This window comes from Bombus fervidus, chromosome 3 (assembly GCF_041682495.2).
Source record: "Bombus fervidus isolate BK054 chromosome 3, iyBomFerv1, whole genome shotgun sequence".
NCBI classification, from domain to species: Eukaryota; Metazoa; Arthropoda; class Insecta; order Hymenoptera; family Apidae; genus Bombus; species Bombus fervidus.
Window position 1 is genome coordinate 6,833,749 of NC_091519.1, and position 15,196 is coordinate 6,848,944.

General features: G+C 28.6%; 1 protein-coding gene across 2 annotated transcripts; it reads right to left on the reverse strand.

Annotated features, from left to right (window-relative positions):
• Positions 1-239: 239 nt before the first annotated feature.
• LOC139998482 (uncharacterized) lies at positions 240-14,981 on the reverse strand. Of its 2 annotated transcripts, none has more exons than XM_072023053.1 (11): positions 13,164-14,981; positions 11,167-13,130; positions 8,427-8,619; positions 7,659-7,785; positions 4,351-4,565; positions 4,175-4,265; positions 3,093-3,361; positions 2,455-2,714; positions 1,709-2,001; positions 1,235-1,429; positions 240-938 (listed from the first exon to the last, which is right to left on the reverse strand). In XM_072023053.1, the coding sequence occupies exons 3-11, from the start codon at positions 8,604-8,606 to the stop codon at positions 760-762; spliced, it is 1,809 nt and encodes a 602-aa protein (XP_071879154.1). In that variant the 5' UTR covers positions 8,607-8,619; positions 11,167-13,130; positions 13,164-14,981; the 3' UTR covers positions 240-759. The 2 variants fall into 2 exon arrangements, with proteins under 2 accessions (XP_071879154.1, XP_071879153.1); XM_072023052.1 differs by having other exon boundaries at positions 8,400-8,619.
• Between the last annotated feature and the right edge of the window lie 215 nt (positions 14,982-15,196).

Below are 15,196 nucleotides of genomic sequence, written 5' to 3' on the forward strand. Positions count from 1 at the left end.
GTATAAAAATATGTGTAATATTAAATAATTTAACTGTCGTTAAATACCACATTCCAAATTCATCTTTCGTTTCTCATAGTGACTACCGCTATATATATATATATACTTACATATATGCTATACAAGATATATATCCTCTAATCTTATTATTTTTCATGAACTACATTTAACAAATTATGAATTAATATCTAATAAAAAAAATTAAAAACAAATCGTTTTTTAAAAGTCGTACACAAAGATTATTATAGAATGCTTTCTTCATTTATTTCTTATTTTTACATTTAATAATAGTTGCCACGATACGTACAACAACTGAAATATAAAATATTCATTTCAGTGTCATTCGCGTCAGACTTAGAATTGGATACAAGATTTGTCTATGCACACTGGATATAATATTATGGCTTATACTTAACAGGTTTAAATTAATTGAAATTTGTGGTTTTCCCGAATGCTCGTAAAGCGTTTTACGATAGGATATGTAAGAAGTTTAACTGATATGTATATCTGAAAAAGATAAATGACTACATATCGTTGTAAAGATTTGTACATTGTATCTCACACTGCAATAATTAACGCTATGAGTAACTCCCAATTGACAACAATTTTCATTTTACGAACAAATATTTTGTAAAAAAGTATTTTTAATTGCCGTAAAAAAATATCTAAATTTATTTTTGTACAAAAGAGTTTCTACTATTAAATAGCAAAGACGTGTATTACACACAAGGTCTTTCTCCCTCTCTCTCTTCTTTTGCATCAATCTGCAGAAAAGGAACCGGAAGTTTGGGCAGCAATTTTATCCATCCGTTCCTTCCTCCTCTTTGGTAAATCTACTGAAAGGAACTGTACTGTCCATGGAATAACGAACAGGACGTTCATTAATATAAGGGCAAGCTGACAGACTACGAAACTGTTGGTCCAATCTTTCAGGAATCCTGAAAGAGATTATTTATATTTAAAAATTCGCTTTCATCTCCTTATAGTAAATACGTATGCTTTTTACATTTCGTTCGTCATTAATATTTGAGTAAAACATTGATTTCGAGTAAAAGTGATTAATAATGATAAAACATTTGTATTTACAATATTTTTATTTTTACGACCACATCGTATTTTTCTATTACTAGGAGATTTTTTAAGTTTGATTTTAAGATTTTTTAAAGTAGTGTAACTAAAGTTACCATTAATTTTTAAGATATTGTTTTCAGAAGATTATGGTAATTCTACTTACCAACAATTGGACCAAATAATATAGAGATCACTCCGTTAATAGCGCCAGCAATTCCGTATGCTGAAGCAAATTTATCAATACTGATATCTTCTATAATGACCAATGGCTGAGGAACCAATAACCATGATCTAATCATTCCTATAACTGTTATCATCACAAACGTACCGATCAAGGTATCATTGTACAACAAGTATCCTGAAAAATAAATTCAGACTTTTAGAGCTATACATGTTTCTATGCATCGCGATAGTAGCTTGAACCGAAACAAAAAATTGTTTATAATTTTGAGAATATGTATTAACTTTCCAATCTATGTTTACTAAGATCTTTTTCTTTTTTTGGATTTAGCAAATATGATTTACTCTCAAAATTTTGAAACACTTTCTTGCAGCAACTTTATAATTCGTCCTTTTGTCATTTACAATATTGGAATTGCTGTATTATATTAAAGTTTGATGCATATAATTTACTAACCAACTTTTGCGAACGCCATACAAATCATAGCGACGAAGAATATGTACTTCGCTTTGACTTTTACCAACAAGATGAAAATTGTGAGTAAAATCTTGGATACCAATTCCGCGGCTGCGGAGATAGTAATCGCTTGGGCTGCTTGACTCTTCGTGTAACCATTGTTGGTTATCATCAGTGGCAAAAAATAGATAAACGTGAAATCGCTCGATATAACAAAACTAGTGCCCAGACAAATGTTTAGAAAACCACAATTTTTTAAAAGTGGGATTTCCAAAAGTTCATCCAATATTTCTCTACAATGTTAAAAATTTTCTTATTGATCTTCGATGTTTTTTAAATAAATTATATATTATAAGAAATTTAATAGAATATGAAAATTCATATTCAGTAATTGACTTATTATAAAGAAATTAGAAAGGAATAGAGAGTTGAGAATGATAATGGTATAAGTCAGTTTATTGCTCGTTTCTATAAAATAATATTCTGCATATGTTACTGCAAAAAAATTTATGATATTTTCTCAAATCATGGGATCATTGCGACTGAGAACATAGTTACTTAATTATAAAACTTAATTAATTCTAAAACGAAATGAATATTTTCGAAAATTGAAATGTATGAATAAATTCAAATTTCTAAAAACTTAACTTACACCATTATGATTTTCAATTTGACAAGTGCAAGAGATGTTGCAGACTGTTTAAAGGCTAACAATAAAGGAAAGTATGTAAGAATAATTCACGTACTCTAAGTGACCTTTACCGATATCCTTTTCTTCCTGCATAGAAACTTGAACTCCTTTCTCTATTCGTTTTTCTTTAGTTTTCTCAGGATGATGCTGCCTAGTGTCCACTAAACTGCCAATACCTGTCATCAAATTCATTAAACTTGATGATGACAAGGTCGATAGTCGTCGTGTTAGCAACTCGCGCATTGATCCAGATCTTATTCGGTTGCATATTCTGCCCTCTAACTCCGATATTGAAGCTACCCTTTTTGCGGGTGACTGTATTTAACAGAACATGTAAATTTAATAAATAAAGTGCGAAATTGAGACCTTTACTAAAAATAATTGTTCTAATATACTTAAATAGTTGAAAAACTTATAATAGAAATGACTCGTTTCCATATCTGCATTTTTCCAGGACAACAAAAAACAATACTTTAAGAACTTTAATTTTCGTTCAATACATTTCGATTTTTTAAACATAATATTCATGATATTACACAGGGTGTCCCAGCAGAATACAATCGTTTAAATATCTGCCTTCTTTATAGTTGTATGAAAAAAACTTTTCAAGACAACTGATTTCTCTCGTATGTCTTTCTTAATACGTATTTCTTCTTTCAAAGTATCAATATCAGAACAACGTATAAAATTTACTTTCAATGCTCCAATCAAAAGCGGAACCTGTTTTCCGCTTTCGCCCTTGAGACTCGTTAAGCTGCTCCATCTGGTTTTTGCAGGAGTTCGTATAACTTCACTGTAACGACGATTTGAGAATACTATACCGCGCAACTTCCGTTCTTCTCTCTCGCGCATCTTCTCCGCGCGAACTTCTTCCGGTTTCTTCGCATGCCATTCGACAGGGTGCATCATCGTCATACCGACAATGCAGTTCAAACTCATAGCACCCGTCATCAATGCTGTTCCTATAACGCAATAAAAGTTAGGGATCAGATACTCGAGAACTTTCTGTTATAGCTGCGATTAAGAATTCTTAAAACCCAGATAGTGCTTGATGTAGCGGCGTATGAAAATCTACTGGTCGATTAAGTGGCGAATTCTCTATTTGCAAATGTATGAGTCGTGGATTTATAAACTGGTCGAATGGTTAAAGAATTGTAGACTGAGGAGGAGAAAGCGTGGCCGAAGTTACAATGTGTCATTCGATTATATTATAAGTGCGACAAATCGTTTCTGTTGTCAAAATGTGAAACATTCTATATCTTGATGTGTACCAGCATCGGGGATACATATGGGTCATTGATTAATTCGTTTATGAAGATTAAAGCAATTTAAAATTCATTATGCTCATTTTCAGACTCCAAGAACGAATTAATAGAATACCATAGTATTAGTTAAATATTATATTATTTAGAAAATAAAGTATTTAAATATCGATAGCAAATAAATTCTGACATTTTTGAATGAATGTTTTTTGAAAATAAAATCTCCAATGCAATTTTGTTGCCCTTGATTTTTGTCTTGTTTTGAATGGCAGAATCTCCCTCAATTAATTTATATCACGATTAAACCTAAAAACCAAAAATATTTAATGAGCGAAGTAAGACAGTTTTAGACAGCTGTGTTTGTTACAGTGAGCGCAACATTTTTAATTGTGATGCTTTATATTTTGCATGATTGTTATGATCGAACAAATGCAAGTTGACATGTTAGCATATATAATTATATAGTTTAATATTAATAATATATTAATATTATCAATATAAAAAGAAATTTACCTCGAAACCCATATATCCTCATCATTTTTTCAATACATATAGGATAGGCGATTGCACCTAAGCTGATGATAACTTGGGCTCCGCTCATTACCTAAATAGCAAGAATTTCTCTAAAAAAAACTAAGAATATAAGTATGTTAACAATTATATCGGCCAGTGGCCCTGCATTTACGTACTGACGCCCTTTTCTTTACGAAGTAAGCATTGAAGTTCGTGTTGCAAATGGTAATAATAAGACCAAGACCCATTCCTTGGAGAAAATTTAAGAAGGCCATTTCGTAAACAGTTGTAACAAAAGCCAGACAGATATTTGGTAACGAGAAGAGCACCGCACCAAATACCCCCACGGGCCTCATAGAATACCTCTTTAATAGCGAGTTGGTCATTAAACCTGAAATTAATAGATATTCGTGATGTAGACCTTTCATAATTGTGAGATACTTTAGTTTAAAATAATTTTATATTTTTCAATAAAATTTAAAGTAGGTGTTGCAATAAGGAAACAGCTCTATTTTCTAGTAATTTCAATAAATCAACAAGAGTCAACCGGGAATCAAGTACTTTCTCAAACATATAAATATTAATTATATTAATAAATATTAATAGTCAAATAATATTCATATTAATAAAATTTTGCGACTTTGTATATAAAACTTCTAAATATTGAAAACTATATCCCCGTTCCTCTGCAAAAAATACAATTCAAATATTAGGATTGTCTCTTTATTGCTGCAAATAGTTTATCTCCTAGAGTCTAAGTCCCGCAGTTTACTTAAGTTTTCACTTTTAAATAGTGGAAGCACATTTACCAATTAAAAAGTATTTACACTAACAACAAATATAACCATCGCATCACCGTAAGCATTATACTTATTCATAAATCTTTAAATCACTTTTATGTGATTTACAGATTTACAGATAGACATCGTAACTTATTATAAAGAACGTTCAAATAAAATGTAAATTACATTAAATTGGTCAACCGGTTTAATTATTCTACAAATAAGCAAATGATTAAACGTATGCAATAATTAGAATCTGCTGATTCATCTATAAAGTAATGAAATCCCACTTCTGCAAATAGTCTATAGTCTTCGACACGAATTCTTTATCAACATTGTTCTTTGATAACAATGAATGAAATAAAAATTTGTTTTAAATGTAGAAGTTATCAATACGAGAAATTAGATCCATAGTGCAATCAAAACAGTTCATAGCATTCTGAGCTCTAGTTGAAGAATCCCACTTCAGACTAGAATCATTGTAAGAACTATATTAGAAAACAAAATACGTTTTCCTAAACTCCTTTACACTTTTTAGCTTTATCGTATTTTTCGGTTCCTTTCTTATTATTCAATGCAAATATTATTCGGCATAATTCAAAATACCGAAAATTTTAAGGAAAATTTTATTTTAAACTTTAACATTTTAATAAGTCTTTCATAGGAAGACAAAGAACTATTGAATTAATATATTCAAACTACAATTTTTTATTTCGTGCAAACATTAAATAATTAATTACTTGTCTATTGTTTTGACTGCTTAACTTTTTACTTAGAAGTACCCAAAATTATTGTGTTGCGTATGTAAACTAATGATATTAATAAATTGTATGACATATCCAATGCAAATAAAAATGTAGTATACTTATTATTACATTATATTGTTATTTTGCCATAAAATCGTTAACTATAATTGTTTTGCAATTTCGCTCTTATCTAATACCCGTAAAGCTATAAAAGATTTACATAACAATTCGTGGGCCGCCGTCATACGCTTATCGGTAGTGTTTTCAGTATTTGATAATATTTAGTAAAAAACGCATGATAGTCTTTATGATAATCTAATTGCACTTATAATTATATCAGGTAACTCTAAACACTATATAACATCTTAGTACTGAAATACACAGAAAGATATATAATTTGTAATGTAGTACAGATTTATTTTCTAACATAAACAATCAATCATAAATTTCATTTTATTTGAAACAATTTGATAATATATAGTGAGCAATGAAATTATTGAAAATTATATATCCTAATTTAATTTTGATGAGAATATTATTTTTATTCACAAGGGCAATGACACCATCGACTATGAATAAATCAATGTTAAATATAATTTATATATTCGAAGGAAGATAGAATAGTAACCATAAAAAGTACAACTCATAACATTATGGAAATAAATATTGTATGAAGTGTACCTATTTTATATTTCTTTAATTTATTATTCGATCAACTATTATCGTTATATGAACTGTTATTATCATAAAATGGTATTATCAATTCAATCACTAAGAACGTGAATTACACGTGAGTCTAAAAATATATTGTAACAACACGTCAGGATTTCCAAGCATAAAGTCTAAAATTATTCAGCGACGTTTATTACTTTCATATTCTTTTGTAACAAAGCATATTAAGAAGTAAATATATCTAACTATAAAATGTAATTGTAAAATAGACATGATCAGCTTCGTAATAGTTATTTTCCATTAGCATTTCCAAACTCATCTGTTTTAATATTTCAAAATCAATTATTGAAAGACACATTGTTTAATATATTTCTTTTCCTGTTAAATTTAAAATCCTTATTTTTATGTTTTTATTTTAATATCTTGCAGTTATTGAAAAACTTTTAATTATACTACAATCATAATTTAATTATCTCTTTATGTTCCTTTATTTTATTGAATTATTATACTGAAAAATAATATTTTTTATAGAAAATTTGTCTCTGCAATCTATTATTGGATTTCTGTTATTGATATCGTGGATAAATAAAAAAGAAATATGACATTGAACGCGTGTATTAAAGCTGTAAATTAGGGCAAGGCACATTATTTGTACAGATAAATGTCATTTTCACTTCCTGGTGTCTACACATGTTCATTCCACGTAGATAAACATAAAATACATGTGATCAAATCAGACGAGTAATAATGATATATCTCTTACAGTTTGAAAAGAATTCATGCATATATGTACATGTATACAGAGCGAATCATAAGTATATGTCCTGTTCATGTCCATATTTCAGGGAGTGAATCTACACAGAAAAATAAGTAAGAAGGGTTTTAAGAACATATGTCCTACATATTTTAATTTTCAAGTTGTGGATAATTAAAAAAAATGTTCGAAGTGCCTGCTTCGTACCCTGGCAAACAGTATTACACGTCATAACATTGAGTATTCTTCTTGAGTATTCACGGAGTCTCAAATCCATTTTGCATCTATTCTGTTAAGGAATATTTTTATTGTAAAAAGGAAAGAAGGCAAAATTTTAATGATTTTTTGTAATCATCCATAACTCGAAAACTAAAGATACGTGGGATATATAGTCAGGGTTTTTACTTATTTTAATGCATAGATTCACCGCTTAAAGTATGGAGACATATATTCATGATTCACCCTGTATATTGTACCTACCGATTCCATTGCGATGATAAAAAAAATAAAAAGTGGGACAGGCTGCTTACCAGCAATTGAAAATGTTATCATAAAAACGGAATTGAAAAGTGTCATTGCTGTGCCAGCTTGACCAGTTGCTTCAAGAAAGTCTCCAAATATTATTGCAAATGATGTAGTTGGTCCAAATGTTGTAATCTAAAAAAGAAAAAATTAATTGCATGTTATAAAAGTAATCATGGAAAAAAAGATGATTCTTATACAATATTCAATCAATTTGATAATTCTCACATGTTATAAGAAATACTTATGCCATCATAAAATTTATGACGAATGAAATAATTACTGTTCTGCATTATTTTATTTTAATAGATGAATTACAATTATGTCTTTAATGCCTCATTGTCCCAAAGTACTAAACTTCATTTTATTCGTAAGTTAAAATTCACATACTTAATGATATCGCAAAAATAAAATTTAAAGAAGTGTTAATAATTGAAAAACAATATAATCAGCTATTAATAAAAAGATGCTTTTGAAATATATCTACTCTAAATAATTTGTATTTTCCTTTGACTAGTAAAAAAGTATATACATATTAAGTATAAAATGCGCAATATTTGCGTAAGTAATAACTTTACTGAATGGTACATTTATATATTTTATGATTATATATACGAAATGATACCGATATTGTCTCTTAATTGTTATAAGAAATCTGAATGAGTAAATAAAATTAAACGATGAAAGAAGAGCTAAAGGAGAAAAATTGCAAAATTTATGTTTAATACTAAAAGAACATAAATACTAACAAATACTAGTATCATAGCAAAAGCTACCATCCACCCCCAGCCACCATCTGGAGCCAAGTCTTCTAATGTAATTTCATCATCGTCATCGTCATATTCTTCTCCCTTGTAAGGTAACAAAGCGTTACTTTGAAGTTTCTTTTCATTCTCGGTAAAGACCATCGTAGTTGCATCCATTGTGGTTGTTCCATTACTCTTAGCTACCGTCATATTCTTATCAAATCTACATATAAAAAAAAATATTTGTTAATGAACTGCTTTGACTATTCACTATTATATTAAGAATTGTGTTTAATATTTCTCAATCTTTTTCTATTTTTAGAATTTTACATTTTAATCCTCATCAGTTTTATATGCAAACACAATTTTAATTAATAAGTAAATAACTAAGTTGAAAACAATAAGTTAAAAATTACCGCTTTAGTATCAGTATTAAGTATTTTTAAGGACTATAAATAGAATCTAACAATATAAAGCGTCCCTGGAAAAAATATTCTTTTTAAATGAAATGAGAGAAAAGCCATCTTATACACATATGTAATGTATAACGGCATAATTAAATGAATATTATAATACATTTTCGGTATAGTTATTATCTTCGTTGTTACAGAACTGAAATCATCATCAAAGTGATCCAAACGTCTGTTAACACTAGAACTACCACGCCAGTCAAAATGACTGGTTTGACAATTTTATCTTAAAATTCTTACTTCATGTTACAGTTTTTCTCCGCAATGACGTAATAACTTTTTCAGGGATAGCTAAAGGAATAATATAATGAACTTTAATTTTGTTTTATTCATTTAGAATGAAAGTAATTTTGTATCATGGCCACTTATACCAGTATCAGTCAAATTGACTAGTCATTCTGTAGAGCACAGTCGCTGGAATAAGACCTGATTTCTCGTTTTACAAAGCAATATTTTACAAGCCTTAAAAATGTAAAAAAAATAAATGAATTGTTGCAAAAACTGAAAAGGATACTAATGGAATTCTCTGATATCGAGGATAGTGAATTCTCTGAGTGTGAAGGAAGTGAGCCAGGGGAAAAAACAATTGAAATTTGTAGTGATAACAGAAATAGTGACATTAGTGACAAAGAATCAGTCGGATTCTTTGAGAATCTGAAGAAGAAAAAAAATCAGATAGTGAGTCAGAGAACATTTTGAATGTACGCAAAAGAAGACGTGCTCGGGTGCTTTTAAGTTCTGAAAGTGAAACTGAAAATGTACATGCTAGTCCAAATGAAATTGTCGTAAACGGAACCAAGTGGGAAAGAATTCAAGAAGGGTCAGCTTCTGGGAGATTACCCTTGCACAACATATTCAAAGACACATTCGGCCTCACAGGATATGCAAAAAAAAGTATCATGAAAGATAAAGTAATTAGCGCATTTTTCCTACTAATTGACAGTCATATGTTGCAATGTATAATATCGTGCACCGAATCAGAAGCCTCTCGAGTTTTGGGTAAAAAACGGACCCTTACAGAAACAAAATTGAAAGAATTCCTTGGAATATTGTACGGGAAGCATACGAAGTGAAAAATTTGAAACTTTCATATTTGTGAAATACAAAATGGGGACCAAGCTTCTTTTCCAGCACGAGTCGGAATGAGTTTCTTGAAATATTGATATTTATTCGATTTGACAAAAAAGAAAAAAAAAAAAAAAATGATGATAGAAGTCAACGTTTGAAAAATGACATATTTGCACTAATATCATCCATATGGGATAAGTTGATTGAAAACAGCCAGAATTGTTATAAACCTATCACAAACATTACAATAGACGAGCTACTTTTGTCAACCAAAACCAGGCAGGTTTGCGTAATATTTACCGAATAAACCCGACAAATTCGGAATTAAATTTTGGCTAGCATCTGATGTTCAAACAAAGTATGTTGTAAATAGATTTCCTTATTTAGGAAAAAGCGGAAAGGGCCTACCTGAAACGGTCGAATTTTATAACAAAACAAAATTTGGAGTAGATATAGCAGACCAAATGGCTAAAAAATATAGCGTGAAATCAGGATCAAGAAGATGGCTTCACTCCACTTCAAGTATTTTTTAATATTTTAGATTTAACTGTCATAAATGCCTGGATTTTATATAAGGAAACCACAGGTGAGCAGATATCCTGAAAAGAGTTTATGTTTCAATTAGCAGATGAACTTGCCGCTGACAATGAAAAATCACGACTAGAACAAAGAGCATCTGAGATCCAAAGTACGTCAAAGAACTCACCTTATTCTCCTTATTCATAAAAATATTCTACCTCTTAAACGTCGGTAGTTCTAGTGTTAATATTTTCGAATGTGTTTGTTTAATCTCTCCACAATTCTATTTAATAATTCGTGAAGCACTATTTATTTAATCGGATTTACATTTTTGATATTACATTAATAAGACAGCTTTTATTTTATTTTTCCATTTTCTTTAAGTAATCTTTCTCAAAAACAACCTGTATATGCATATACATATATTTATGCATGATACTGCAATAATACTATATTCATAAATTCTGCGTCACTTAAAACTTTTCAAAAATTGCACATACATATAAATTAAAAAATAAGAGGAAAAACAAAATTTCTGGAATCTACTAATACCTAAAACTTGTTTACAAAAACAGTAAACATATTTCATGCACTTGATAAGAATTGCAGAAGATATTTTTGAATGAATGAAAGATAATTATTTTATATATTGTCACAATCGAGTGACAAACTATGGTACAAGACAAATTGGAATACATAAGCAGGGATCTTACCAGCTGAAAGTCTCCAGTGTCTCCCAATCGATAGATAGGGGAACTGCCGTTAAAGTTAATAAATTTTATACAGTATATGACAGTTGGCTGGATGCTTTTTGACTGAACGAAACAGGGTACAAACGATTTCGAAGACTTTCTTATCTATGTACACAACGTCACCGTACTAAATACCTATCCTTAATGAGAATGAAATATTGCTACCATAGCATCTGGAATTAGGAAATCATTTAAGGAAAAAATCGGATTGTAAATGAAATTTTGCAATACTGCGTGCAAAACTGATTAACTCGCGAGATAATAACAAGGAAATAATAATAATAATACAGTAATATGTTTTCATACACATATAAGGTGCTCTATTTTTGTATTCCGCTTCTCTTATGCTTTTACTTTAGTTTATAATAAACAATTATTTCATAGTACAAGGCATAATATAAAGAAGTATTTAGGATACAAATATTTATTTACAATGATATAGCAAAAAAGGAGAAAATAATGTCTCTATTAAATATATCTGTGATTTGACAATACGTATTTTAATTGTTTTAAAAGATACGTAATCATAAAAATGAAAGTAACCGATGATATTTTTTTTTAGTAATCGTTTGTATATTTTAATAACATGCAACATGTGCACATTATAAACCGTAATTTTAATTAATGATTGTAATAAATTAATTTATAAATGTGGTAAAAGATACATAAAATTTTATAATTATCATGTATTATTTATGATCAAATGATTTAAACAAGAATTCTATTAAAATATAAAAACTATAACATATTCTCTGAAATGTAAAAGTGAAATACAGATAATAAAACATCTAAGTTTGAAGCATACTACGCGTTTTAACTTCATATCTGTGCCTAGATGTGTACAAACATTTTGAAAATTTCGTTAAAGATTTGAAATGCTAAATTGTAAATAGTAGTAAATATTGTTCGTTCAGAATTTTTTAAAAATCACTTATTTTATTCACACATACACACTACTTTCAGACATAATTTCATTATGTACCTGCATGTTTCAACTGTTTATACGTTTATTTGATCACCGGTTTTTCTGATATTCACAGTTTATTCCTGTTAAAAAATATTTCATCTTTCACATCATTAGAAGTATTTCAAAAATTTTACTTTACATTTGAGCGATTTCATTTCATAAATAACAACCATTATTTTTTCAAGATGCTTTCCCTAATAAGTTTAAAAACTTTGTTTCACTAAACGAAATCATTAACCAAAAATTCATTTCCATGTAATTTAAAATATAATACAATGCGTTAAACTTTAAACGATACTTCTTTTTGATCCTAACATATGCATTACAATTTCCACTGTACAGATATGGTTGCAGGCGATAAGGCGTACACAGACTGTAAGTTCTACGCATTAGAAAATTTGTAAAATACTAAAGAAAATCGATGATACATCACTACAATATTTACGTATTATAAGTGTTCTACCATGTGTCTTATTACCCGCATATGATACGAATATTCCTTCCAGGATAGATATAGTATATCTATCTATTTTAGAGATTTACATTTCGAAAAGAAACAATTTTGTAAGTTTATGGAAATATTATAACTAGACTACAGATATTTATATAGATCTATATTTTCATAAGCATAACTAAAGAAACGGAATCCAAACAATTTGTTCCGTCTAACAAATGTAATTTTTCATTTTATTTATATATTTATTTAAATTTTATTTTGTTTAAAAAAATGAAGGTAACATATAGCAGTAAACGCTATTGAATGATTTAAAAGACAAAAAGCTAAAATAGCTGCATGGACATAAACAATCCTGTATGTAGACGATGTCAGTAAAAATAAGGTGATAGACGGAGGGTTATTGTTTTATATTTCTTGCACATTGTGTATCTGTGTATTATTGCACCTTCAAATTTTCTATAAATACATAAGCATACACAATCCTTTTATAGTAATAATTTGCTGCTTTATCGTTTAGTTATTTTCTTATCTTACTTTCCTAAATTTTCGCATTTTTAGTCTTCAAATACTTTATAGAATTATATTTGATGTCAATAAGGATGATATAAGTAATTGAATAACGATATATCATACTCTACTTTCTTATCACAGCATTTCAAAGCTGTTCTATCAGTTGCAATACATTATGGATATTTAAATAGAAATGAAAGTGTAAAATATAAGTTAAATTGAAATATAAATTAAATTAAATATAATTAAAATATTAACTCTATACACTAATACACTGTTACTGTTTATACGTGTCTATTTTTATTGTTTTATAATTTAGTGCCTCAAATATATCGATGTATTGAAAATCATATTTTTAGTCAATAGCTTCATATGCTAGATATGATAGCAATAAAATTGCGTTTCTTGGCGCTTTAAGTAACATAATTAACGCGTTCCGAATACATTTATCACGTTTCAGCGTGATAAAATACAATACATACAGTCTTCGACATGTGATAGATCATTTGTATGAGAAATATTATGTACACGTTGACATTATTAATATAATTCATGTATATGTACATGCTTTTCTATGTTTAATCGTATGGATAATATACCTACTGATATTTGTACTAACCGATAAATAATTTTTTCGTAGCCTTTCTTAAATTTATTGCCAATTATTTGAATTGACAACAAGAAATGAATTTCGATAAATCTTCTCTTATCATTTAGTTTAATTAATGTTTGAGTTCAAGGTGAATAATATTATAAATATTGAAACACTGTGATCAAAGTATATTTGCGGTCAAAACATAAATTTGCTTTAAACCGCAGCTAGTTCATATCGCAAGTAATTTAAACCGTTGGTAAAAAATATTCTTAGTGGTCATGTTAATTAATCCATGTAACGTACAGTTACTACTAAAGCTAATAATGAATAATTTAACTGATTTAAATAACTCTTTAATGATCAATCACATTGACATTGTTGTCTATAAAATTCTGTTTATATTATCATATTTTCATAACTTTTGTATAAAAATAAATTTGCTGTTATTCAGTTTCTCCTCGCGATATTTTTAATTTGTTGTATATATTAGAGAAATAAATTTAGCTTATACATTTATTTAACTTAACATGAACAATCGTAACAATGAAGTCATGAAAAATGCGTAACTTGTCAATATAAAGCACCTCATATTGTAAAAATGAAGAAATTTTTTAATGTACAAACGGGATGTTATTCGCTTGTGTTATCAATCTTATTGTAACATGTACATATGGAGTTCGCGAGACATAATATGATAAGAATAATAAATAATAAAAAGATAATTGAGAAATTCTTGAAATTAGATCAGCATACAATTTTTCTTTCGTGTAACGTAATAGAATAAAATAATTTTTACTATTAAAAATTCAACTAGCAAATGTAAGTATTTGCAGTACGTATGCATTCATAGTAGTAGTTTATATATTGAATATTCATGTTAATTGTGCTAGCTATGTTCCTCTTTTAAAGAGTGCCACCAGACGATAAAAATAATGCTAAATTCGTAATGCGAATTATCGAAAATGTTTTATACGTAACTGTATGTATAGTTTGCTCTTTAAATAAAACAGAAGCGTAAAATTCTCATACTTGAATTGTTTTGAATTGTGTAATCAAAATGTAATATGGCAGTAACAAATGAAGTAATTAGAGTAGTATTGATAATAGCAATAATGTCAACTGTGAAAGTGATAAAGTTATTTATTTCTGAAATATTCCACTTTGAACTACTAAATCCACGTGTATTTCATTTTATTTGAGCATACCTGTTCAAGGATATAGCAATGTAAATATATTCGATATAAAATAGACATCTGTATAACATATATATAAACCGACAAATTTATGGAAAAAAAAAGGAGAATCAAACGTAATATGAAAAACGACGTCCGTTTCTTCACTTAACTTCTTCTCGTTCGAGAGAACGAAAAAAGTTAGAAAGGAAGCGGAAGAAAGTAATGATTCATGATTATGAAGAAGAAGGATCATTAGTAATCAATCCGTCATTGTTATCACAGTTCCG

Excerpts from the sequence above, each read along its gene's own strand:
- LOC139998482 (XM_072023052.1), bottom strand. The coding sequence starts at position 8,606 with ATGACGGTAGCTAAGAGTAATGGAACAACCACAATGGATGCAACTACG. Across the intron at positions 7,786-8,399 it reads TTGCTATGATACTAGTATTT|ATTACAACATTTGGACCAAC; the intron begins GTTAGTATTTAT and ends TTTCTTTTTTAG. Across the intron at positions 4,566-7,658 it reads GATAACATTTTCAATTGCTG|GTTTAATGACCAACTCGCTA; the intron begins GTAAGCAGCCTG and ends TATTAATTTCAG.